The sequence below is a fragment of the Rattus norvegicus genome, chromosome 10 (assembly GCF_036323735.1).
Source record: "Rattus norvegicus strain BN/NHsdMcwi chromosome 10, GRCr8, whole genome shotgun sequence".
Lineage (NCBI taxonomy): Eukaryota > Metazoa > Chordata > Mammalia > Rodentia > Muridae > Rattus > Rattus norvegicus.
The window spans coordinates 106,978,426-107,003,895 of NC_086028.1; the positions used below are offsets into that span (position 1 = coordinate 106,978,426).

At 48.2% G+C, this 25,470-nt stretch overlaps 2 protein-coding genes and 1 non-coding gene across 24 annotated transcripts; 2 read left to right on the plus strand and 1 right to left on the minus strand.

The window, feature by feature from the left end:
• Hexd (hexosaminidase D) lies at positions 1 to 23,827 on the plus strand. Of its 21 annotated transcripts, none has more exons than XM_063268231.1 (13): positions 2 to 139; positions 1,236 to 1,370; positions 7,188 to 7,297; positions 9,387 to 9,474; positions 10,575 to 10,739; positions 13,006 to 13,189; positions 14,002 to 14,073; positions 14,443 to 14,638; positions 15,833 to 15,915; positions 16,974 to 17,052; positions 17,126 to 17,227; positions 17,495 to 17,584; positions 18,228 to 23,827. In XM_063268231.1, exons 2-13 carry the CDS (start codon positions 1,287 to 1,289, stop codon positions 18,433 to 18,435), a joined length of 1,461 nt encoding a protein of 486 aa, XP_063124301.1. In that variant the 5' UTR covers positions 2 to 139; positions 1,236 to 1,286; the 3' UTR covers positions 18,436 to 23,827. The 21 variants fall into 21 exon arrangements, 3 of the variants coding, with proteins under 3 accessions (XP_063124301.1, NP_001136034.2, XP_038940913.1); NM_001142562.2 differs by having other exon boundaries at positions 70 to 139; positions 1,232 to 1,370; positions 18,228 to 18,666; XR_005489664.2 differs by lacking the exons at positions 17,495 to 17,584; positions 18,228 to 23,827 and adding an exon at positions 15,619 to 15,696 and having other exon boundaries at positions 1 to 139; positions 1,232 to 1,370; positions 16,593 to 17,052; positions 17,126 to 17,196.
• LOC120095457 (small nucleolar RNA SNORA26) lies at positions 2,458 to 2,576 on the plus strand. The gene has a single exon (XR_005490924.1). It is a non-coding gene; the product is annotated as a small nucleolar RNA SNORA26 (small nucleolar RNA).
• On the minus strand, positions 18,593 to 25,470 carry Cybc1 (cytochrome b-245 chaperone 1). Of its 2 annotated transcripts, none has more exons than XM_063269795.1 (7): positions 25,224 to 25,470; positions 24,504 to 24,655; positions 23,293 to 23,334; positions 22,799 to 22,872; positions 21,792 to 21,888; positions 20,585 to 20,729; positions 18,593 to 20,269 (listed from the first exon to the last, which is right to left on the minus strand). In XM_063269795.1, the coding sequence occupies exons 2-7, from the start codon at positions 24,586 to 24,588 to the stop codon at positions 20,149 to 20,151; spliced, it is 564 nt and encodes a 187-aa protein (XP_063125865.1). In that variant the 5' UTR covers positions 24,589 to 24,655; positions 25,224 to 25,470; the 3' UTR covers positions 18,593 to 20,148. The 2 variants fall into 2 exon arrangements, with proteins under 2 accessions (XP_063125865.1, NP_001030131.1); NM_001034959.1 differs by having other exon boundaries at positions 18,597 to 20,269; positions 25,204 to 25,416.

Sequence of the window (25,470 nt, forward strand, 5' to 3'; positions counted from 1 at the left end):
AGGCGAGAGCAATCGGAGGCCGAGCGGTGCCGGGGGAGGGGAGCGGGGGAGGCGGGGCCTTCTCGGCCCTTGGCGCTGCTCCCCCGAGGCACCTGCGGAGTTGTACGTTCTCCGGTAGCAGTGCTGCGTGACGACGTGGGTGAGTCAAGCCCACAGCCTCCGGTTGGGCTGGACCAGGATGACCTGTCTCCTATGGCCGTCGCCCTCTCTCCCCCGATGGCGCTTTGAGAATCCTGTACTGAGAGTGGCGGGTCGGGGTTGGGGATTGAGGGCAAAGGGAGGAATGGGTGTGTGTGTGTGAGGAGGAGGGTGTGGTTCCTAAGGCTAGAACTTTTGAGTCCTTGCAAAGGACGAGCATGTGAACCCATGCAACTGGATGCACAACTCAGTAACTCTCCTTAATAATCGTTTGTGGTTTTACAAAAGGCAGGGAAACTGTTTCTTTAATATCCTGGCTGCTTCAGTATCATCCAGAAATTAATTTTTTTTTTTTTTGGTTCTTTTTTTCGGAGCTGGGGACCGAACCCAGGGCCTTGCGCTTCCTAGGTAAGCGCTCTAACCACTGAGCTAAATCCCCAGCCCCCAGAAATTAATTTTAATGGAAACTACAGTCAGCTCTGTTATATGGTAGAGCTTATTCCCTTTTCAAGTTATTGTTGTTATTATTTGCAGTAACCGAGGTGATTCCCAGGGCCCCTGGCATAATGAGCAAGGGCTGTATCATGAAACTAGCCATCTCCCCAAATTATCATTGCTGTAATTGTTTTTCAGTACTAGGAGTTGAACCTAAGACTTTATACATGCTAGACAAGTGTTGTACTACTAAGCTGTCCAGTCCGTATTTTACTTGTTAGTATGGAGACAGGGTCTTATTAAGTGGCCAAGGCTAGCTTTGACCTTCCTTGATAGCCCAGGCATGCCCTAAACTTTAATCCTTCCTCAGGAGGGGGCAGGGTGGGACAGGTGTTACTGGTGGGTGCCACTGCCACGCTTGCACAGTTTTTCTGTTGCTATAAATCGTAATAATCTCACAAGGAAATCGATGGTTTCCTATTTCAGGGCAATTCACAATACTGTATTTGAATGCGGAAATAAACTTGGATTATTTTCATATTAGTAAAATTAGTTTCGTCTGGCTTAGTAGAGCACAATTGGCTGGTATCAGAACTGAAAAAGAACGGGGAGGAGAGCTGTGTCTGCTCCTCTTTATAACTTAAGTTCTCTCCACCAGGAAGAAGTCACAGAGATCCTGTTATAGACGTTCCAAGAAAAAAAAAAATACCAACATGACATGTTCCACACCATTTAAGATGAGATTAGTTCATTTGGACCTTAAAGGAGCACCTCCAAAGGTTTCATATCTCTCTGAGGTAAGGACTCCCTTCACCTCTAATGACCTTTTACTCTGCAGAATTGAGCACTGGTCAAACAACCCTGAGGCCTTCTGGATCACGGTGGTGACAGAGCATAGGTGTTTCATTTTCTCTCAGTTCCCCATAGAACCAGGCAGAACACCTGGGCGGCACAAAGAACAGAGGAACTCATGACTTCTTTGCTGTGGTTGAATTGTTTCCACCCATAAGATGAGTTCAAGTCTTTGCACTTTGGTGCCTGTACATATACCCTTACCTTAAAATAGTCTTTGGAAAATTGACCAGTTGAAATGAGGCCATACTGGGGTTCTGTGAGGCTGAATAAGAAAAGCGGATTGATTATGTTTGGGGTCTGTATGCTCTCCCATGTGTTCATGTGAAGATCAGAGGTCAACAACATTCTTATTTTATTCATTTACTTATTTATTTTGGAGACACGGCCTCTCACTGAACCTAGAACTCACCATTTCACATAGTCAGAATCTGCCTGTCTTTACCCTGCCAGTGCTGGGGTTACAGGCACACACCACCATCCCTGGCTTTTATATGAGTGTTAGGGATCCCAAACTCAGGTAAAAGAGGAGATTTTAGACATAAAGTTGAAAAGGCACCTCAGTAAGGACACCCGAGACATCAGAAGTGAAGTGATACTGTCACAAACTAATAAACCAGGAACTGGAAGAGACAAGAAGGACTCTCCCGTGAGACCTTCTGAGAAAGCATGGCCTGCCAACTCCTTAACTAGAGTCCTGACCTCCAGGACTGTGAAAGAAAGCCCGCTATTTGAAGCCACGTCATTTGTAGTCATTTCTAACAGCAGACATAGATTCTTCAACATGAGCACAGTGCGCTCGCCTGTAACCCCAGTACTTCGGAAATAGAGGCAGGCGGTTCAGGAGATCAAGGCCAGTATTGATCCCAAAGCAAATTCAAAACCATCCTGAGCCATCTGAGACATTGTCTCGTGTGGGAAACGGGTAAGACAGCTCAGCAGTAAAAGTGCTTGCCGAGGGGCTTAATAACTGAGTCTGAGTTCTGGGGACTTGTATTATGAAGGGCAAGAACCAGCTCCTCACCCTTTCCTGTGCCTTTAAGGTTGTCTCAGTACTTTAAGAGGCTAACACAGAAGGGTAAAGGAAGTCTCCATAAAACCCAGAGAGGAAAACTGCACCTCCTCTTTGGATCCTGTCTGGAGTCACAGATGAAAAGACAAAAATAATAAATAAATAAATAAATAAATAAATAAATAAATAAATAACCAGCTCCTACAGATTGTCCTCTGACCCCCACATGTGTTTGGGACAAGGACACACACACAGAGCCGGTTATTAACTTACTCAGTTAACTACTGAAAAAAAGGTTTAGGCATTAGGTAGCTCTACAGATTCCAAAACCGGAATAAGCACAGCCACATCCTGGCTCCACAAAGCCTGTGTGGGGTGAGCAGCCTTAGAGGAAGGTGATAAAGCAAAGAGGAAAGGGGATTATATCGATGTTGTGACCAAAAGACCTAGAAAATACTCCCAGGTAGATGTTACCCACATCCAGAAAGAATTGGGAGAAATTTTTAACTGGCTTGAATTTGAGGAGGAGTGTATAAAATGAGTCAAAAAAAAAAGTACGGAGGCTCTGGAGGACCATAAGACTCAAGTCAGAGACTTAAATAAGGACAAAACATTGGGAGAAAGTAAAGAGAATGTTCAGATAACCAGGAGAAAGGAGGCAGACACCCACGGCAGCCTCAGGAGTGACCATACCGGGTTGGAGTACCTAATGTTCATGGCAACAACAGAAGACAAGCCCAGTCAGAGGCCTATCTCCATCCCAACCACACGTACCTGTTCTTTAAATGAGCAGGACTGGTGGGTATGAGGTGTAGTGGTGTTGTGAGTGCCTGCCTGACATTTGGGAGCCTTAAGATCAGTCCGTAGTACCTTGTGAATAATAAGTAGATTGTGGTTAAACTCCACGTGAACACAGAAGGACAGCAAAGATGAGAAAAAGATGACAGCCTTAATAGCACGGAAACAGTGAAGTGTGTAACGGGACCATGAAGCAAAATAAAGCGAGGTACTCGGGTGAGATAAAAGATAGAAGGAGCTAGCAAAGAAATTCAGAATCGGGGGCAGAAGACACTGAACTGGGACGATTAGACAAAAGGATGTGAAATTGCTGCCTGCAGAATTCGGGAGTAAATTGAGAGGGAACATTCAGAAATGAAGACTAAGTTGGAAGCATAAAAGTAGTGTACCATAAAAAGCATGGTATTTGGAAGTAAATGGCAAAATCCAACATGAAGAGGTATAAAAAATCATGAGCTCTTCTGTAAGCAGCCTGAGTGATTTGTGGACATGGTTTGCCACTCATTTAGCCTAGAAAACTACAAAACACACAAATCAAGAAGGTCATATCAGCCACACATAGTGGTCTGCTCTTAATCCCAGCACTCAGGAAGTAGAGGCAGGCGGATCTCTGAATTTGGGGCCAGCCTGGTCTACCAAAAGAGAAAAAAAAAAAAGTTCCAGGACAGCCAGGGCTGTACACAGAGAAACCCTGTCTTCAAAAAACACTCACTTTTAGAAACCAAGGAATTGCCCAAACCATCAAGAGTATGCACATTCAAAAGGCAACCAAGGAAATGGCTCATTGCAGAAAACCAGTGTTCAGTTCCCAGGATCCACATCCGGGGACTCACAGCTAGTTGCCCATAAGTCCATTTCCAGGGAATCCAATGCTCTGTAACCTTTATGGCTACTCCATGCAGTTGGTGCCATAAACTCACACAGGCACACACATACACATAAAATGGACAAACTTTAAAAAAAAAAAGTGTGTCATTGAGATGGCTGGTTGGGTAAAGGTTAAAAAAAAAATCAATGTATCATTTCTGATATCTGATATATAGTGGTCGAGTTGGCAGTTTAACAGTAGCATCAATAAGTATGTCAAAGCCAAGTAGTGGGGCCAAACTTAGGGTCAGTGATCCAAAAGGAATACTAAATTCTGGGTGCAGGTCCTTAAAATTCAGTACAAATGCCAGGCAGCCATGGCACATTCCTTTAATTCCAGCACTCAGGAGGCAGAATCAAGTGGATCTCTGAGTCCGAGGCCAGCCTGGTCTACAGAGTGAGATCCAGGTCAGCCAGGGCTGCACAGAGAACCCCCCACCCCCTAACTCCCCCGCACCGTGCGCAAAAAAAAAAAAACCAGCAAGAGCTAAACATGATGGTATGTGCCTGTAGTTAGCATTTGGGAGACAGAAGCAGGAGGGTTAGGAGTTTGAGGTCATCTTCAGCTACACAGCAAGTTCAAGGTCAACTACCTGAGACCCTGTCTCGAAAACAAAAACAAACAACAAAGTATGTCTAGTCACTGAACATACCCCAGTGAGAAAGCACCTGAGATACACAGCCCATTTACAGAGCCCATAAGGGATCAACCCACATGTGATCTCCCCCTGCCACATCTAGATGATCCTCAGAGAAAAGAACCACACTATTCCTCAGCTAGAGCTGTCTGTGAAGGAAAGATGTCCTAAAGAAACTGAAGAAACAAAAGCATACATTATGGGAACAAATTCTGCATTAGAGAAATACAATAATACTAAGAAAAAGGCTTGTTGGTGATATAGACCAGCGCTATAGTAACTTCGAGGCCAGGTTTTACTACATGAGAGCCCCTATTTTGACACACACACACACATCCCACCAAGAAGGGTGGAGGGAGAAGTAGGCAAGATAAAAAGGGAAGCTAGCAGTAATTCTAACGAAATACTATCTACAGTAACTCAGGGCAGTACAACCTGGGGAAGAATCTGAATCCTGGGGTTACATCAAGTCCTGGAATTACAGGATTTAAGAGGCTGGTATAAGAAGGCAAGAGGGTTACGCACTGGAGTGCAGTGTCGTACCCTGTCTCAAAAGGACAATATATAGCTGGGAAGCAGAGGCAGTCAGATCTCTGTGGGTTCCAGGCCAGCCAGGTCTACATAGTGAGACCTTGACTCAAAATTAGCACAAGATACTGCTTTAAAAATATCTTCTCGGGGGGGGGGGGGGGGGGGCTGGGGATTTAGCTCAGTGGTAGAGCGCTTACCTAGGAAGCGCAAGGCCCTGGGTTCGGTCCCCAGCTCCGAAAAAAAGAACCAAAAAAAAAAAAAAAAATCTTCTCAAGAAGAATAAGGTGGTCAGCGGATAAAGGTACTGCCCGCCTAATGAGGTGAGTTTGTTCCCTGGGTCCTACATATAGGAAGAAGAGAACTACTCCCCAAATTCTCTGATCTTCACGTGGGCGCCATTCCACCTCCCCCATACACACACAATAAATGTATTAAAATTTTATTTTCTATCTGCTCGGGGCAGGGGGTTGGGGATGGCTTTTACATATAATTTCAGCACTTGCGAAGTAGACTTCTGGCCTCTTCACACATATGTGTGTATGAGCACATATATGCAAACAAACAAAAAAAAGTACTTTAAAGTGTGTATATCTGACCCAAGCCACAGGATTTTGAAACAGGAAAATTTGAGAATGAAGAGTGTTAAGGGGTTACTAATAACTGGGTTGGTGGAGTCGGAGTTATGGTCTTCTAAGTTCTTAAAACAGTTTGAAAAATAAATCGGAGCATTCGCAAGTGAGATGATAAAGTATTCCAGACAAAAAGAAAAGTAAAAGTTAGCTTATGGCCATGTTTATACAGCCTAACAGTGAAAACCTCTGTTACCATCTACAACACAAAAGCCCAGAAGACTCATGTCTGTGCGGTCCCAGCCTCCCTAGTCCCAGCCTCTCAGACATCCCAGCCCACAGCAGGAGCTGCCCAGGAGGTCTATGCAGGTGTCCTGAGGCCAAGGGGAGCTCAGGGGAAGCCATGCCACCATCATTGCATTGACCCCTGATTACCTCAGAGATTGACAGATTACTTCTCTCCTGCTCAGGTTGCCTCTGATTTGTACTCACTCAACACCCATTTTGTGAATCATCTCCAGCTGATTTTCAGCCACCAATGATTTCCTTGATTGGGCATGTGTCGGAACTTTCCTGCACTTTAAGAAAGAAAACATGTGGGGCTGGGGATTTAGCTCAGCGGTAGAGCGCTTGCTTAGGAAGCACAAGGCCCTGGGTTCCGTCCCCAGCTCCGAAAAAAAGAACCAAAAAAATGAACCAAAACAGAAAGAAAACATGTTACACATCACAGAGAACATTGGAGACTGAGAGTTGTTTTAAACATAGATAGAGGCCCCGTCACTGGTGCCTACATTTTGATCTCAGACCAATAAATAAATCAATCCCAAGTATTCTGTAGGCACAAAACTCCTTGAAGATAAGGAAATCCTACCCTTTTCCTAGAGATAAGGAAGGAAGTGGTAAAAATGGGAGGAAGGAGCTCGGAGACTTTGAGCCCTACCCCTGCACGCCTGAGCACACATGAACACATGCATGCACACATACCCCCACCTGCTTTTCCTTCCCAGGGACTGAACTCATCTATCTCTTCAGAGCTGTTCTGGTGCCCCTAATGCTACATCACACAGGTTCTTGTGTGGCAGACCCCTCTGGCCTGGCTCCAGCTGACTCTGCCAGCGGGCCAAAGTCCTCCTCGTCTGAACCACCAGCGTTGTTTATTGTTATCCAATGGCACATAACACTCCTGTGCAAGCATCAAATACACAACCTGGATTTAACGTTTGCAAGAGAAATATGAATATCAGCTCCCATCCCTCTCCAAAACCTAGAAAGGAAAAGGCGCACACTTCATCCGAGTCCTGTGTTGTTCAGATTGCCACTTTCCCAACACTCTCTGTCTCTATCTAGGTGTTTCCCCTGTTCCATGCACTCGGTGCGAATGGTCTCCTCATTGAGTATGAAGACATGTTTCCCTATGAGGGCCACCTGAGGCTGCTGAGAGCCAAGCATGCATACAGGTATCAAAGCTAGCAGAGGATGCTGACTCGGGGCGGGCGAGGGGAGGGCTACCAAGAAGGAAGGCATGTGCATACTCTGGGTGGGCTAATTGGAAACTAACATTTTACATCCCTTTTTGTCTCCCTATGTGCATATATATATATATATATATATATATATATATATATATACACACACACATATACATATATAACATGTCCATATATATATATATATATATACATATATATATATATGGACATGGGAGGCTGGGACAGGATGATTGTTGAAAGTTAAAGGCCAGGGGCTGGGGATTTAGCTCAGTGGTAGAGCGCTTACCTAGGAAGCACAAGGCCCTGGGTTCGGTCCCCAGCTCCGGAAAAAAAAAAAAAAGAACCAAAAAAAAAAAAAAAAAGAAAGTTAAAGGCCACCTTGGGCTGCAGATTGAAATCCTGTCTCAAAAACAAAGAAACAGACAAACCTAAAACACTTATAAAAATAAAACATTGGGTTGGAGAGATGGCTCAGGTGTTAAAAGCACTAAATCTTCTTCCAGAGGACCAGGTTCCATTCCCGGCTCCCACGTGGTAGCTCACAAGGCAGTTAAAAATGTGTATACAGACAAGTGCAGGCAAGACACTCACACAATTATCCTCTCATATATTACATGCCAACTGCAGTTTTTCCTCCCTTCCCTCCTCCTAGCCCTACCCCCACCTCCTGTCTCCCGTGGATCCACTCCTGTTTCCCTTCAGAAAAGAACAGACGTCTCAGGGATATCAACCACTCATGGCATAATAAGTTACAATAGGACCATGCACATACCCTAATATCAGGGCTGCACGAGGCAGCCAAGTAGGGGGAAAGAAGCCCCAAAAGTAGGCTTAGAGACAGCCCCTGCTCCCACTGTTAGGAGTCACACAAGAACACAAAGTTACACAACTACAACATGTATGCGGTGGACCTAGCTCAGACCTACACAGGCTCTCTGGTTGCTGGATCAGTGTTCCTATGAGCCTTAGTTAGTTGATTCTGTGGGCCATGTTCTATAGTATCCTTGATCCCCCTGGTTCCTGCAATCCTTCCTCCTGCTCTGAGTAAAACATGTAGAGGCTTGAGAGATTTCTTTGTGTTATGGAGCATACATGCATACATTTAGCACACACACATGTGCAGAAAATATTTTTAATTAAAACATGTACATTAACAGCAACAGGAAGCATTTAAAAGAGAAAGTAAATATCTATTCTGACCCTACAAGGAAGAGTAAGAAGTCACGGGACAGCTGGGACTGGGCTGTGTTTATAGCCACATGGGATTGTTTTCCTCATGTGTTGTGTGTGTGTGTGTTCACAGGAGTGTTTATATTTACATGTGTATGGGTGCACATGTGTGTAAGTACATGTGGAAGCCTGAAGTTGACATCCCAACTCTTTATCACTCTCCACTTTATTTAACTGAAGCATCATCTTTGGTTGAATCCGAACTGCGTATTGCAGTTCGACTTTTAACCTTGGAATGCATAAGCAAGTGGGAAAATACTAAGCCTTTCATAGGAATCAAGACTAAAACAACTATGCAAGGACATTTTAGCTGCTGAATCACTGAAGCTGGGGATGTAGCTCAGTGGTGAGAGTGCTAGCCTAGCATACACAAGCAGGTCAGGAGAGTATAGATACGATCCTTGCTGATTCTTTAGTTAGGCACAGTGGTAACTAACTGCCTATAATACCAGCACTTGGATAGCCCAGGCAGGAGTGTGACCACCATGCTAGAGGGTGGTTTGGCTCTGGGGTTCCCAGTTCTCCATTGCACATGCACCTGTAGGTTTGCCTGCTTTCTGTGCTCTGCTGTTCTAAACAGTGAATATCTTTGTCTTTTAAAATTAATGGGGTTCAGTGGGGGCAGTGAGGGGACCCTTTCTTAGGTTAGGAGCTGCACAAATGTAGCTGAGAATAAGTTTTGCCCTTGGGCCAGTCTGCCAACCTCGTTGTGTGGGATGACTCTGTAGCCAGTTCACATAAGATGCAAAGGGGCAAGGGCTGGGCTGGGCAAAAGTGGAGTGCCAGCCAGGCTGACACAAGCCTCTGTGTACTCTTAATACCCCAGCCCCTCGGAAGTTACAGAGATCCTGCGCCTGGCCAGACTCAGTGGGCTGGAAGTTGTCCCCTTGGTGCAGACGTTTGGACACATGGAGGTGAGTGGGAGGAATGACAGTTACAGGCATGGGTGTGAGGTTCAGAGACGGCCTGGGCTCCAGCGCAGGGCAACAGGGCCTGAAGGGTAGGTAGCAGCAGCTAAGTGCTGCCTGAACTGTTCTCAGCAGCACCAATCTGTAAGCAGCCAGAGAGCACAACTCTTGGTCAGTGCAGCTTCACTAGGAAGGAAGGAAGCCTTCCATTTTTTTTTTTTAAAGATTTATTTTATTTATATGCGTACACTGTTGCTGTTTTCAGACACACCAGAAGAGGGCATCAGATCTCATTACAGATGGTTGTGAGCCACCATGTGGTTGTTGGGAATTGAACTCAGGACCTCTAGAAGAGCAGTCAGTGCTCCTAACCACTGAGCCATCTCTCCAGCCCCTCCATTTTTTTTTTACTATGTCATTTTACCAGTATTCAAAATTATTCCACATATGTAAGACAGACAACTGAGAGGCAAACATGGTGTTAATTTAATGGCTTGTAGGATGCAATTTCATTCACTCCTCTAAAATAAAATTTAAAGGGGGAAAAAAAAGAGACTGGAGTGGCTAGAGCTGTTGAGAGCACTGATGTTTTTCCAGAGAACCCAAAAGGGATTCCCAGCACCTACAAGGCAGCTCAAAACAGCCAGTTCTAAGGGATCAAATGCTCCCGTTCCGGCCTCCGTGGGCACTGGACACATGTGGTGCACAGACCCCTAACCCTAACAAGCTGCACATCCATAGAAGTAAGAAGAAGCTGGAGATCTGGCTCTGGAAAGTAACTTACTTGGCATGTGCAGAACCCCGAGTTAAAGTGCCAACACCACAGAGAGGGGGGCAGGTTTGGGGGGAGGGAGGAGGAGGAGGAAGAGGAAGAAGAAGAGGAGGAGGAGGAGGAGGGAAGAGGGCTGCTGAGGAGCCAGCTCAGGTAGAATCAGAAGCTCTGAAGCTGGTCTCTGCTGCAGACATCTGGAAGAGTCAGGGTTGGTCTGTGCAGGCCACCCAGCTGGCCCAGGCACACTGAGTGAACCCACCTAAGCTGGGGGTGCTTGACAAGGACACGCAGGGAACTGCAGTGCCTGAGCACCCACTTCCATCTCTGTCCTTAGTTTGTGCTAAAGCATGCGGCATTTGCTCATCTCCGTGAAGTGGCTCCCTTCCCCAACACCCTGAACCCTCATGAGGCTGAGTCCCTGGCCTTGGTACAAGCTATGATCGACCAAATTCTGGAGCTACACAGGGATGTCCGGTGGCTCCACATCGGCTGTGATGAGGTGAGTGCCTTTTTTGTTTGTTTGTTTGTTTGTTTGCTTCTTTTTTCGGAGCTGGGGACCGAACCCAGGGCCTTGTGCTTGCTAGGCAAGTGCTCTACCACTGAGCTAAATCCCCAACCCCGGGTGCCTGTGATCTCAAGGTCTGCAGCTGCTTTTCTTCACAATCACGTGCCACATCATGGCTTCTTTCCTTTCTTTCTATATTTATTTACTTACTATTTTATGTGTGTGGCTATTTTACCTGCGTGTGTGCCTGTGTGCAGTCGGTGTGGCATGACACGCAACACCCACGGGCCAGAAGAGGGTGTCAGGATCACCTGGGACTGCAGTTACAGGTGGTTGTGAGCCACGTAGTGACTGCTGAGAAGCAGACCTACATCCTCTGGAAGAACTTCTAGTGCTCTTAGCCACCGAGCAATCTCTCCAGCACCCTGTTTGTTTTCTTTTGATTTGGTTTGGTTTAATTTAATTAAAACAGTTTTTGAGCTACAGTCTCATTACATTACTTAGGCTGGTTTGAACTCTTCCTTCTGTCTCATCCTGCCAAACACTAGAATTATAGGAATGTGTCACCATGCCAGGCACTACGGATTCTTTTAAATAGATAGTCCAGGTACTAAGGATACAGGCAGGGACTGCTAAGGGGACAGGCCTGTTGAGGGAGATGATCAAGGATTGCTAAGGAGACAGGCCTGTTTAAATAAATAGTACAAATACTAAAAGATAAAGGCAAGACTGCTAAGGCCATAGACCTGTTTAGGAAGATGATCAGGGACTGCTAAGGAGACAGGCCTGTTGAGGGAGATGATTCTCTGGAGAGGAGCGTTGGCTGGCATAGGACAGTCCTGCAGAGCCCACGTAAGGTATCCTGTGTACAGATGACATCCTCCAGGGACCAGGCTTCTTTACCTCCTCCTGCAGGAACAGAGCCAGCGCTAGCCATGAGCAAATGCATGCCCTTTCAGACAGTTGTCGCCAACTGTTGAGGTGTTGACGGGAAGGGTGTTGCTATACTTGGATCTTGAAGCACTGCTTGGGAGCAGTGTTCCTCTGGGACATCTGTGGTATGTCCGCTTACCTAGCCCATCCAATGGCTAGCCTCTACTCCTCTGCTTCTCTTGCTTGATTCCAGATATGTGGGCAGGGCTGGGGTAGGCTTTGAGACAAAGGCTTCTTCAGCCTGGTTTTGTAGACATTCCATCCTGAGGTTTCCGTTTTTTAAAAGTAAATCAGAGCTGGATATAGTGGCTGGCATCTGTAATCCTAGCATTTGGAGGATTGTGGAGAGAATTGTCACAAACTTGAGACCAGCCTGGACTACATAGTGAGCGAGTTCTAGGTCCTCTTGGGCCATGGTATCTCAAAATAAGGAAATCTGAAGGTAAGATGTGATTTTCCACACCTGTAACGCAGCAGACTTCATAGCATAGGGAATTACAAGCCTGCCTAGGCTACGTGAAATCCTGTCTCATAGGAGGGGTCTGCTGGAGTGGAGGCTTAGCAGTTATGAGCATTGGCTACCCTTGCAGAGGACCAGCACTCACATAGCAGCCCACAACTGTCTATAGCTTCAGTTCCCGGGTTTTCCGACACTTTCACACAGTCATATATGTGAGCAAAATATCAATGCAAGTAAGTTAATAAATAACTAAAAAAGAGGAGGATAATAATACAACCTATAATCTTGTGTGAAACCCTGTCTCAGAAAGAAAGCATGTGTGTGCATGTGTGTGTGTGTGTGCACGTACATGCATGCGTGTGTGTGTGCGTGTGCATGCATGCATGCGTGTGCGTGTGCGTGTGCATGCATGCATGTGTGTGTGCATGCATGCATGTGTGTGCATGCGTGTGTGTGTGTGTGTGTGTGTGTGTGCATGCGCATGTGTGCGTATGTGTATTTCACAGATGGACTCACACTACCCGTTGCCTTCCGTGTCTGGCTTCTTCACTGCCATTATGAGTGTAGGACAAGGCTAATCAGCATTATCACATGTCAGGGATAGCCATGGCACAGTAGGTCCCATGTCCACCAACTCCTCAGTGCGATAACAGGGTTGTCCTGCCTCTTAGTGTTCTGAGCAGAGTTGCTTTGAACCTAAAGAGGTCCTAAGTGAATCTGTTCTAAGAAAGGCAGTCTTCCTGTGGAAACCAAGGAAGCTAAGCCTCTTTCTTAGTGTCCTCTGTACTTGCAGCCACCCCAAGATTCAGGACAGGTGTGAACCTAAGGATGGCAACAGATTAATACCATCCTGTTTCTTCCTCCTAGGTCTACTACCTGGGTGAGGGGGAGACCTCAAAACAGTGGCTACAGCAGGAACAGAACAGCCATGCGAAACTGTGCCTGAACCACATGCAGGCGGTAGCCAGCCATGTGCTGACCCAGCATCCTGGCATAACACCCTTGGTGTGGGATGACATGCTACGGGACATCCCTCAGGAACAGCTAAAAGGTTGGCAGGGCCTGTATGGATGGGGCTTACATGTGGCTGCCCAAGACCTCAAGTTCCAGAGGCCTTGGAAGTGAGCTCTTAATGTATGTTCTAGTGAAAATGCTGGCTTCTGTCCTTCCCTCAAGTCACTGTGCAACCTTGCAGGAGTGTGAGCAGAAATTGATATAGCTTCTGACAGGCCCGAAGGGGCCATCGGCGTGTCCAGTGCTTCTGATAGCTTTAGTCCATGTGTACTCTGTGGCCAGCCTTGAGATGCCAGGACCAAACGTTTGCACTGGCCCGAAGCTGGAGATGAAGCTGGAGTACCTGCCCCAGCCTGGGTGATTGGCACTTGAACACGTCACCCTGAGGTTAAGTGCAGAGATCCAGGGCCAGCTGCACCTATATTCTGTGAGGCTAGTATACGTTTTATGTTAATGAGTCAGAGATGTGCTCCAGTGCCCCGAGGCTGCAAGGCAGGCAGCTTGGAAAAGAGCTTAGAGCCTCACAAAAACAGGCAGCCACCAACATCATTTGTAGCTCTGATGTTTATGGCCAAAAGCCTAGCACAGCTGCAAGCTGTACTTAAAGCACACTAGACCTGAGAGGGTGGTTTAAGTTTGACATAACTTTAACATTAAAAGAATGTGCAGAGGTGAGCATAATAGCACAGGACTGCTATCTCAGTGCTTAGGAGGCTGAGATGGAGGATTAGAGGTCAAGTCCAGTCTGGGCAGCAAAGTGAGACCCCTATATCAAAACAAATATGTCTAAGAAGCGGGAGTGTGACCTGAATGGTCCTTCCCACACTCATGGCCTTGCTCTGTTGACAGCGTCTGGGGTGCCTCAACTGGTGGAGCCTGTGCTCTGGGACTATGGAGCTGACCTGGATGTCCACAGCAAAAGTCAGTACAGGTTGCTCACAATACATTCATTCCTCACGGTACATGTGCCTGCATGACTGTTTCCCAGTCCTCCATAACCCTGTAACCTGAACTATCCAGCCTGCCACACTAGTTTAGCTGACCAGCATGGAACAGAAAGGCTATGCACAGCCTCCTCTCCTGGCGTGGGATCCCTGCTGGCTCCAGACCATCCCGGTTCTTTCCAGCTCTTCCTGAAGTGTTTATTCCTAATGAGTAATAAGCCACAGGCATTGTGGGAATGGTTGGTGTCTCCTCAGCTAGAATAGGGTGGCTCTCAGCTGCTCTGGTTAGGCTGTGTATCCAGGGCCTCCCTGTGAGAGCTGCTAATCTGCTTGCTTTCTTGCCTAGATTTCCTCATAGGGAAGTACCAGGAGTGTGGCTTCCAGAGGTTGTGGGCTGCCAGTGCCTTCAAGGGAGCCACAGGGGCCAGTCAGGCTCTGCCCCCTGTTGAGCACCACATCAGAAACCATGAGCTGTGGCTGCAGGTGGCAGGCAGTGGGCCAGTGGATACTCTACAAGGAATCATCCTGACTGGCTGGCAGAGGTAAGCTCTCACCAAACATGGCAGCTTGTCTAGTGCTGATCTTGCCTCCTCCTAAATCATGTTCTCCATGCCTCTGTGTTTGCCTCACTAACTCTGCTGAGGAGACTAGTGGTTGAGTCACAAGCATGCAGCCTCTGTGGTCTGCATGTTCCATGAGTGATACTGTGTGTCACGTGTGTAGCAGGGCATGAAGATTGGTCCCAGTTCTTTTAGGATGTCAATCCCTTTGAGAAATAGATGAACCCAGTCTTTGGTTCTGGCCAAGTCCCACTGTCAGGCTTCAACCTTTGAGCTAGACTGGTTGAAGCTGTCGACTCTGCCAGGAAGGGCTGGAAAGATGTCCCCTGGGGCCTCCACAGGTTCCAGAATCTGAGTGCAGAGCAAGGTGCTCAGCCACCGGGTCTGTGGAGTGTGGAGTGTCGTTGGAGTTGCTTGTGGTTTCAGTGGATGCCCACTGTGGATGCTGGCTTCAGAGACGCTCATGAAGACTTAGAAAGCACTTGCCTTCCTGTAGAGTATACTGAGGTCTGAGCTAAAGCAAGGCTCTCACAGAGAGTGATACTGAGGTCTGAGCTAAAGCAAGGCTCTCACAGAGAGTGAAGTCCTTTCTATGTATGGGGTAGTGGCTAGTGACTCACAGAGGTAAAGGACCACTGATGGGAGTGATGTAATCGCTGGCCCTTCTGCCAGCCTCCGTCTGCCTCACCTGAGGGGCATCTCTCTAGCCACTTATGGCTGAAGAAACCGAGGCCAGGCTAGTGGAGGCCCTCTGCCCATGCACTGGAGAGATCAGATGCCTGCTCTAACCTGGGGCCTTGTGGAAAAGCGTGAGGTGGATAGACAGGATACAGGACACAGAAAAGACCTCTGGGAGGTGGACTAGTACAGGAAAAGGGATAATAAAGGCTCTACAGAAGCTCCACATCAAGCATACGCTGTGGAGTGCGCCCCAGTGCTGAGAGCCCATTTCCCCTATACAGGCTCCTCCTCGGGGCATCATAGCAGACCTAATGCAAAATCCCCATGACATGGAACCCACTTTGGAAATCCTGAGCCAGGTAATGGGATATGCCAGTCTGCCCACAGTGGTTTCTAGTCTAAGAACCCTCAAAACATAAGAAAGGGCACCCCAAGTCGGGCATCCTCATCAAACTGAAATGGTTGGAGAGCTGAATTGTCTTCTTTTGGACATAGGTACGACCACTTCTCTGTGCTGTGTGAGCTGCTCCCTGTGGGAATCCCATCCCTGGCTGCCTGTCTACAGTCACTTGTACATGGTATGTCCCAGCCGACAGTTCTAGCAACTACCTACTCTTAGCCAAACAGGAAGAAAGGAGCCAATTGCTGTTTTCCCCTGGTCACTGCCCTGTTCTGTCTGCACTGTGCTCCTTCACAGGGATGAAGAAGGTAATGTTTCTAGTCTGCCCGTTTGCTTAAATACTGTTCCAGGACTGCCTATACCCTGATCATCAGCCTGCGTCTCAGGTAGTTTGGGAAGCTAGAAAGGACATAAGAAATTCATGCCTCAGGTGCAGATGCAGATTCTTTTTGCTGCTTGAGTGTTCTGAGGCCTCTCTAGAACTGGGTGCCTCTCTGCTGCAGGACCCTTTATCCCAGTGCTCCTACACCCAGATGACCTGAGGAAACAAATGGCTGCAGAAAACAGGCATGGGCAGTGCTCAGAGCGGTAGGCCATGCAGCTTTGGCGAAATGAACCATGCCCATGAAGATTATAAGACTACGTAGGAGTCCATGTGTAAAGAAGGGTCCCCAAAACATTAGCAACTGTGGCATGGAGGAAAGGTGTAGAAGTGGTCTTAGCTTTTTTTTTTTTTTTTCCTGGAAGTTGTTCATTGTGAAGTGTTTAGAATGTGTAGAAAAACAAGGAAATAACAAGCACAAACATCCCTCACCCACACTGCAGAGGCACTGATGTCAGCAGTGTTGGCTTTAGCCCTTCCTAGGTTTGAAGAGTGATTATGCTGGAACCCAGACCCCTCAGTGCAGAGCCAGGAACCATCTGTCAGTGGCTTCCTGACACAGCCTTTTGTGCTGACTGGAGGTGTGTCTGCCCTGGCCATAACCTATTTCAGGTGCTCTAGAATACTCCACCTTTGATTGAGCCTGGACCTTGTACATGGACTGTGTGGTGAGTCCAGGGGCTCCTGCAGATTGTGCTACTACCTACAATGATGCATAACAAATATCTTTCTCATGTTTAATGAAAAGCAGCCGGCTGGCCTGGCTGGGGCTCCCCAAGATGCTGTGCCCTTTGCCCATAGCCCCCAAAGGTCAGGGGTTCTCTCTGACCACTTCTGCCTGTGGATGGTTTCAGGAGGCTTTGCTGAGGATGTTAGGCTGCGAGTGGAACGCTTCCTTGGGGTTTCAAGCCTGGAAATAACGGATACCGTAAGGTAATCCACGCTCCCCCACATTCCCCCACCCCCTGCTCTGGGGACCACTGTTCTTAGTGTGACTCTCTGGCAGTGAGGGAGCTGGCTCCTTTCCTGGCAGTGACATCCATGCCCTCGTCACACAAATTAGTCTCCACCTGCGCAGCTCTGTGGATTCACTTCTGGAGAGGAACAGGTAAGTGGCTCCCATGTGATATCTTCTGACATTGTCTTTACAAAGAAAGACTTCTAAAAATTTCTACCAGATTCTTTTTTTTTTTTTTTTTTTTTTTGGTTCTTTTTTTCGGGGCTGGGGACCGAACCCAGGGCCTTGCGCTTCCTAGGCAAGCACTCTACCACTGAGCTAAATCCCCAACCCCTCTACCAGATTCTTAAGCCAGCCCCTCTTCCCTTACCTCCAAACCACTACTGGCTCTACTGACACTGTCTGGATTTGCTCCAGGTATGTCACTGGCTGGTTCAGCCCCTACCATCGCAGGCGGAAGCTTGTTCATCCTGTTATGATCCAGCACATACAGCCGGAGGCACTCAGGTAGCCACCGTCATATCCTCCTAGGTGTTCAGCCCCTGGAACTCCTTGTCCCCTTTACAAACACACACAGTAGCGATGACTATGGTTATCAGTGTTAAGGCAAGACAAGACAAGCTCTCCAGGTCCTGCAGCTTTAAATCTTGGATGAATTGATAGTCTATGCTTAGTAACACTTCCCCTAATATTAGCAATCTAATTAGAATCTAAGTGGTTCCTGGCCTAAGACAGAGTTATCAACCACATGCCCAGGCTGACCCAAGGCTCATCTTTGGAATCAGGCCACCTGGGGTCCATGCTGGCCCTGTCATTTCCTGGTACAACCTGGGGAAGTGTGCTGTGACTGGAGTCCCAGGCTGCCTGCACTGTCCTCTCCTGGTTCAAGACTAAACTAGGCTAGTGAGAGTACAGCTGTACTGAGTGTAACATGCTGCCAATAGACCCATTCATGGTTGTGAGGAAAACTGCCAGGCAGTGGCGTGCTCATGTTGAAATGTGACCAGTCATGCTTTTACTTTGTCCCAATGTTCAACGGAGGCATGGAATGGCACTGGCTCTGGGGACTGAGCATATGGGTGCAGCTATGTAAACTTGAGCCTTAGCGGAAACACTGCTAAAGCAAATCATGGATGCTGTCTCCCCCCAGCCTTCTAAGCAGGTGGAACAACCTCGTGCAGCAGCTGGAGGCAGCCCTGCAGCCGGTCTTCTACCCGGACGCCATTGAAGAGTGGCTGGAGGAGAATGTGCTCCCCAGTATGCAGCGACTGCAGGGTCTGCTGCAGGACCTGGGTGAGGCGGCCGCCCAACAGCCACCACCCACCAGCCCGGGCTGGGACACAGGCCAGAACCCCTGAGGGGCCAGGGCCCTGTATATGACTTTGGACAACACCAAGATTTCTCTCAGTGGCCCAGCCAGGCGGGGCCTGTGCTCCTCCTGCGGAGCCCTACGTAGACAGGTTCTCCAGCTGTATGAACAGTAACCTTGGGTGAAGCAGAAAACAGAAAGGCACATTTGTAATTTGCACGTAGAGCTTTATTACTTCTGAAATAAAAAGACCAGGAAGTGGAAGTCCCACCAACAGAAACTTGGATCAACTTTTTACCACCATAGAGAATTTCATGCCTTCACCAAGGAATGAGTCTCAGCACTGGGCAATATTGGAAGGGGATATGACAGCACCTAAGAGACAGACTCCTCCTTCTCTTGTCTAAAGTACCTTAAGAGTCTGTGGGCAACAAGCCAAAAACCAACAAGCTATATTTCACATTTCATCTGGGGAGAAAAATCTCTAACTTAACCATTTAGAAAGCTCACTTTAGCATGTTCAAGGGACCATGTTCCCAAGTTGGGACTAGTAGCAGTCACCTCAGAAGACCTGTTCATAGTTCTTGCCTAACTACTGTGCTCAGCCTAGGGGCAGTAGCCTCAGGGCTGCCTTAACTTCTTTGTCTATGTAACTCTTCTATTTCCCAGGTCTACCTGATGAGGTATGGGTATACGGCTTGGAGGAGCTCTGTGTAGACCAGAGATCCACAGCTTCTAGCTGGAAACTTAGTAAACAGTGTACTTTTGAGGGACTTGAGTCGACTCAGAAGGAAACTAGAAGAGCAGAAAAGGACCGTAAGTGGTTGGTACCAACTTTATTAGAAGAGGCCATGGCCCAGGCTGGCCTTGAACTTTCTTCCCGCCCCACTTCTGAACACTGGGATTGACAGGGCTGTGTCTCCACATGCCTATTTTCTTCAGGTCTTTTCAAGGCTTGAAAGGCTAAGACTCAGTTTCTGTAAAGGAGCTCCCAGGTCTTAAAGACAGCAGGATGCCAAAAACCAAAAGAGGTGACCTTTCCTCCAGTAGCAGCTTCTTCCCTGGTTGGGTTGGGAGAGCCTTCCATTCCTGCTGTGCTACAACAGTGCTGGGATCTCAGACAAAGTTGTCTGAGAAGGAACAGGGTAGTCAGCAACACTCTGATTTCTCTGAGAGTTCTGTGGCCAGGCATTCAGCATCCATAGTTGCCTTCAGGGAAGCTCCTGACCACCAAGGGTGTCCATCTTGAGGGATGGTCAGGGAGAGTAAACATCAGTGTTTACAGGAGTGGGTCCTTCCTACCTGCGTGTGGGTGTCTCACTCTCACTATGAAGTGGAGTCTTGCCTACAATATCCTGGGGTGGCAAGGCATCTTGAAGGCAGGCACTAGGCTTATGCTGAAGAAAGCTTGGCATCTTATACTTCAGACTGCCCTTGGGCGAGCTTATGCAGACCCGGCTGTGCTGCCCAACCCAGAGCGGCCACGGGGAAGGCACTAACTTCTGAGACCTCGCCCTCCCCTGGATGTAGCATCCACCCCCTGCATCCTGACAGATGCAGCCTTTCTGGGTTGTGGGAGAGGCCTAGCCCATGGTTCTGCAAAGTGTAGAAGCGTAAACAAGCAAAAGGCGGGTAGTCTGTAGTAGGACTGCCCAAGGAGCCATAGGCGGGTGTCCAAGGTCTGCCTGTACCCTTATAATTGGCAAGTCAGTCGGAGACGCATCGGAAGTGGGTGACATTCACCAGCAGCCATTCCACACTGTCAGCTCTGGCCACCAGGGCCATCAGGTTCACTGTCACTGCTTTGTGACCGTTCTGAGGGGCTCTCCAGGCGGTGCAGCTCCAAGAAGCTAGTGATGAGTTTGGCAATGGCTTCCACGTCACTAGGCAATCATCAAGAAAGCAGGTCACCTTGGCAAAGGGTGCAGTTCCACAACACACCACAAAAGACCCACGCTATCTCATCCCCTGCAGTACACCTACATCACCCCCCCCCCCCCGTGGTCTCAAATGAGCCCAGTATCTCTGGCCTCAGTCCTACTCTCACTGAAGCCCCAACCCTGTTCTGATGCCTCCTCTACAGACAGCTGCAGCAAAGCTGCTCCTAAGCACATACATCCTGATCAGAGCCCCACACCCTGTCTACAACACTGAGAAACACTAAGGGATAGCCCAGTCTTGCTTTATGCCAATCTTACCTGCGTCGGCCCATGACTGCACTCTGAGTAAGGGGGTGGGAGAAGCCTGTTGCAAACCGGAGCACCACCATGTAGCCCTTCCCAAAGTAACGGACCTTTTCCTCCTCCACATTCACATCCTGGATGTCTTTCAACAGGACCACCACTGGGGACAGAAGGGTTTGCTGATGAGCAGTCTCCCTATGCTCTTATCCAATGCTCTCAACCTATGCCACGCACAGCACAGCCTGCTGAACAGTGGGAGTAGCATTAGTGACAAAAGCATTTACTAGTTCACCTTCAGGACTGTGGACCCAGACTAACTTCTGGATAAGGATACTCAGGAGACCCATTACAGCTGCAGTTTCAGGCAGACACTGGCTTTCCTGAGCAGTCCCACAACAGGGATCACTAAGCTCAAGTTGCTATCTTCATGAAACCTGTCTGGTTCCAGTGGGGTAGCCCCGCTAGTTAGTTCTGTGCACAGAGAAACCATCGCTTAACTAATACATGGCTGATACTGCTTTCCCAAGAGCCCCTGGGAAACCTATCTCATCTCACTGTCACAGTGACAAGGGGGATGACCATGTGGCTTGGAGCCCGTGGGTACTGGCTCTCAAATGTGCAAGGGCTTCCAACAAGCAGCCTACGGGGAAGTTCAAACAGTGCACTAACTCACACCCACAAACCAGCTCTGGTCTTCATCTGCGCCACATTCAGCTATACACTGCCAGCGCTCGATATGAGTTAAGAGGCCTGGATGCTTTGGGGTCTAACTTTTCATGTTAAAAGCACATAGAGTTTACTTGCATATTTTTAATGAGCAGTAGCTGAGCTGGATACATAATGGGGGAGACCTATGAGAACCTGCTACTTCATAACTAGGCTACCTTCCAAGCCCATAAGCTCAAGGGTTGCGGGGTTCCTTTAACCATTTTCTCACTGCAGGGCTGGCAGAGCTGACAATCAGGTACAGGATAATCAAGAAAGGCCAAGTGGTTCCTGAAGACTCTTCTCCTGTCACCCTCGCCCAACCTAGGAGAGCTGCCAAGGAGTGTCCATCCTTCCTGACAGGCTGAGTTCTGAAGTAGGCAAAACACCTGTCTGGATCTGTCCCGGCAAGCCAGGATATGTCCGCGGGACCCTCATTCCTCGAGCAGTTGAACTTGGATCCAAGCCATCCAGGCCTCACCAAACCTTCACCAACCTGTAGGTTCCCACATCTTACCTTGATCATGGCCCGCTCTGAGAAGAGTCAGCAGCTTCTTGTAGAGGCTGAATGTTTTTAAGATGACCTTCCCAGTGCTCTTGTTGAAAATGGCCTCCTGCAAACGAATGCATGCTAACCACACACAGAACTCTAGGTAGAGAGCCAAGCTGATGCTGAGGTACAGCCCCACCACACTGGTACAAATACAAAGCTTTCCCAGTAGAAACCCAAAGCCTCCAGGACTCTTCCAGAGCCTACTTCTGTGCCTGACATCTGGTACTCCCCTGTGAGTAAGGGGCACACGAAAGAAAGCAGATACAGTGGATGTCCTTTTCTCTTTGAGTGAGAACAGGACCAGGCTGGGGAATCTAGCCCAGTGGTAGAGCACTTGCCCAGCAGGTATGAGGCCCCAGGTTCAATCCTCAGTACTGGGTAAATAAAAGAATAAAAGGAAAGGATGGTAATGAGGCCATTAAGCAAATGCAGAAGCCCCAGTCAGGAAGCTTCATGAATTCTGACAAGTTCAAGACTAAGGGAAGGGGGCTTCCCCAAAAGGTACCACCTGACTTAACAGGTTCAGATTTCTGTCAGCTATTATAGGTGTATAGTGAGGACCAAGCCCTCAACCCCTGAACCTCAAAGCCTAGGAGCTAGTCTGAGTTTTCAGAATTTCTCACAGGTCCCTGCCCTGTGTAGCCAGCCCAGCCTAGGGACAATACAGACTTGTTGCAACAACCCCAGAGGCGTGGGGGGGCAGGGGGACACCCCACTACTGTGAGCTGAGTGTGGTGCTTTATGCCTGTCAGAAGGCTGAGGCAATAGGCTTGCTTTTGAGATTGAGGCAAGCCTGCAACAAAATAAAATGTACTACCCAGAACCTCGGAGAAAACAGTTGTGAGTAGCTTCTAGAAGAGTCCAGAGATGTTTACGAGCAAGATCAAGGGAAGGCCTGAGTCCAAGTAACCAATACCTCTGAACTGGGGCAGATGCCTCCGAACGGGAAGGGCACTACTGTACTATCTTACCTCCCAGTCCTCCAAGTTCTGTACAGCCACAAAGAGGCAGCCTGTGACATAGAAGAGCTTCCAGCCCAGACTATCTGCAAGCAGACATAGCGTATCAGCTCATTAGCTACAGGAGCCAAGGTGATGTGTCCATAGGTGGTCCTTCCCAGCCCAGTCTTTCTTTTGGCTCAGGTTAGAGGCTTAGGTAATGTGCTTTTGTCACCAGAAACATGAATATCCCAAACTCTGATCTATACAGCCTTGCCATAGACGTGGGACGCATGTCTCTGTAGCTTCCTCTCTGTAGCAAGGTGGCAGGAAAATGCTAAAGAGCTTTCCAAGAGGGCTTTGTAACACAGGAAGAGATTTAAGGTACAAAGCATGGGCTGGGATCATCTCCCACATAAGGCAAGGCAGAGGCCACCCCAAAGCCACACACACCAAGACTGCTCACAGGTGACTGCTTTTTGTTCATTTCCAAGTGCAAGGAAGCTAAAGGGGAAAGCATACTTTACCTCCACTGTAATAGGCAGCAGCCAGGCCAGTGGATAATATTCCTGTAAAGAAAGGAGAGAGGACCTTGTTAACTAGCCAAGGGAAGTCCCATTTCCTCACAGTGTGATAGCTGCCAGCAAGGAGGCCTGTCTCATGGTAGGACAGCTTGTTCAGGGGCAGCAGGTAGAGGCTACCTAGTGCAGAGCTGATGAAAACAACTAAGAAGTTTGTTTCAAAATGGAGGACAAGGAGACTGGAAAGAGCTTACTGGTTAAGAGCATATACTACTTTTCCAAGAGAACCCAGTTCAGTAATCAGCACCCATGTCAGGGCATTCACAACCTCACTTCAGCTCCAGGAGACTTAATGCTCTTCGGGACTCCACAGGCACCTATGTGCACCCGCATAGACCACCCCCATATAGATACACATAATTTAAAAATAAAGTAGGGGGTTGGGGATTTAGCTCAGTGGTAGAGCGCTTGCCTAGCAAGCGTAAGGCCCTGGGTTCAGTCCCCAGCTCTGAAAATAAATAAAAAATAAAATAAATAAAAATAAAGTAAAAAGCAGATATCCCATCAGGGCATTCACCGGACTTGTCTGCAAACAAATGAAACATGCACAAGTGACCCTGATGTAGGTAGGTATTACTTACGTGGGATGAGGGATGAAGACTAGTTAGAGAATTATAACACAGAGCATAACCTGCAGAAGGGCGTGTATATATATCATAAGGACAGCCTACAGCGATGCTGCCGAAGCCACAGCTAGTGCCTCACCTCAAACTCTGTACAGCCCAGCCAACACAAGTGCAGCTGTCCCTGAGATACAAGAGCCTTCTAATAGGCAGTTATGGAGGGAGAGTACAAGAGGCTAAGTGCGTTTATGAAGAGGTCTGAGACAGGGAAGAGGAAAAATGTGAATCCATGACCTGGGTGAACCTATCACATGGAGGAAAAACTACAGTGACCTCAAAAAAAGCAGAGAGGCTGGGAGTGCATCTCAGTGTTAAAGAAGTGTGCCCAGCATGCAAGGCTAGGAGGGCATCTCAATGTTAGAGTGTGCCTAGCTTGCAAGGGGGTCCGCATGCTATCTGAAAGAAAAAGCACACTGGGAGTTAATGAAGCATGTTTTATCAAGGCCTTGTATTGAGGAGAGCCTCTAACAGAACACAAAGAAGCTGTTTAGGTCACCTTTTAGAGCTGTATGGGGAAAAATTGGGAAGCCTTACCAACTAGCAGGGACCAAGACCGGATGCCGGGAGCCCTCTTCAGATGGAGGCGGGTGCTGGTACGTGTTTCCACCTGCATATACATCCCTGGAACCTGGGCTCCACTGCACAGCCGACCAGGCTTGGAAAAACACACCCGAAGCCTGCAACCACTGCACATAAGTAGCACCTCATCAGTCCAGTCAGGAGGCCGAGGGAAGGTCCCCAACAGACCCTGAACTGCTTTCTCTTATGAGCCTGCCTCAACTCACGATTATGTATGGGCATTGGGGCTACAAAGCCCATAAATTCAGTGTTGGTCCTGGTCTCACTTCAAAGACCGAGTCTCGTAAACCCTTTTCTTGACTAAACCCTCATCTTTAAGTTGTTCCATTAGTAACCCCCCACGCAAACACACACACACAACTCAGGCTTCCGGCACCGTACCCGAATCTTCCAGAAACTCCTCTTCCCACCAAGAAGGGGAAGTGAAAGTACATCGTGTATGAGTCTACAATCAGAAGTTGTCATACCCCTGTTACTGAGTCTAGACCACCTAACAATGGCCCAAATGCATCCGAATTAATAGAACACTGCGGCAAAACCTCTGGAGATTAACACCCTAAGTCCCAGTTCTGAGTGGCTCCTTGGATACCCAGGGGCAATCAAGCGTCGTACCCCACCCACATTCTCAAGAATTCTAGTTAGGCATACAACTTACCTCCCTCTGGCTTCAGTTACCAACAAGCTCCACAAGCGGCCGTTCCGCTGGCTCCTCCTGAGGAGTGCACACGCTCGGTTTGCTCAATCTGCCTTGCGCCCGATCCAGATCCGCAAGCGGTGACCTGCACAGGACACAACGGATCGGAACCAGAAAAGCTGCAGGACACGCACGTTTGCCAGAACCGAGGAACGTGTACGACAATTAGTGCGAGAGAACAGTCTCTCGAACTTCCGGACTTCTGTTTCGCGGACTTCCGGGATAAGA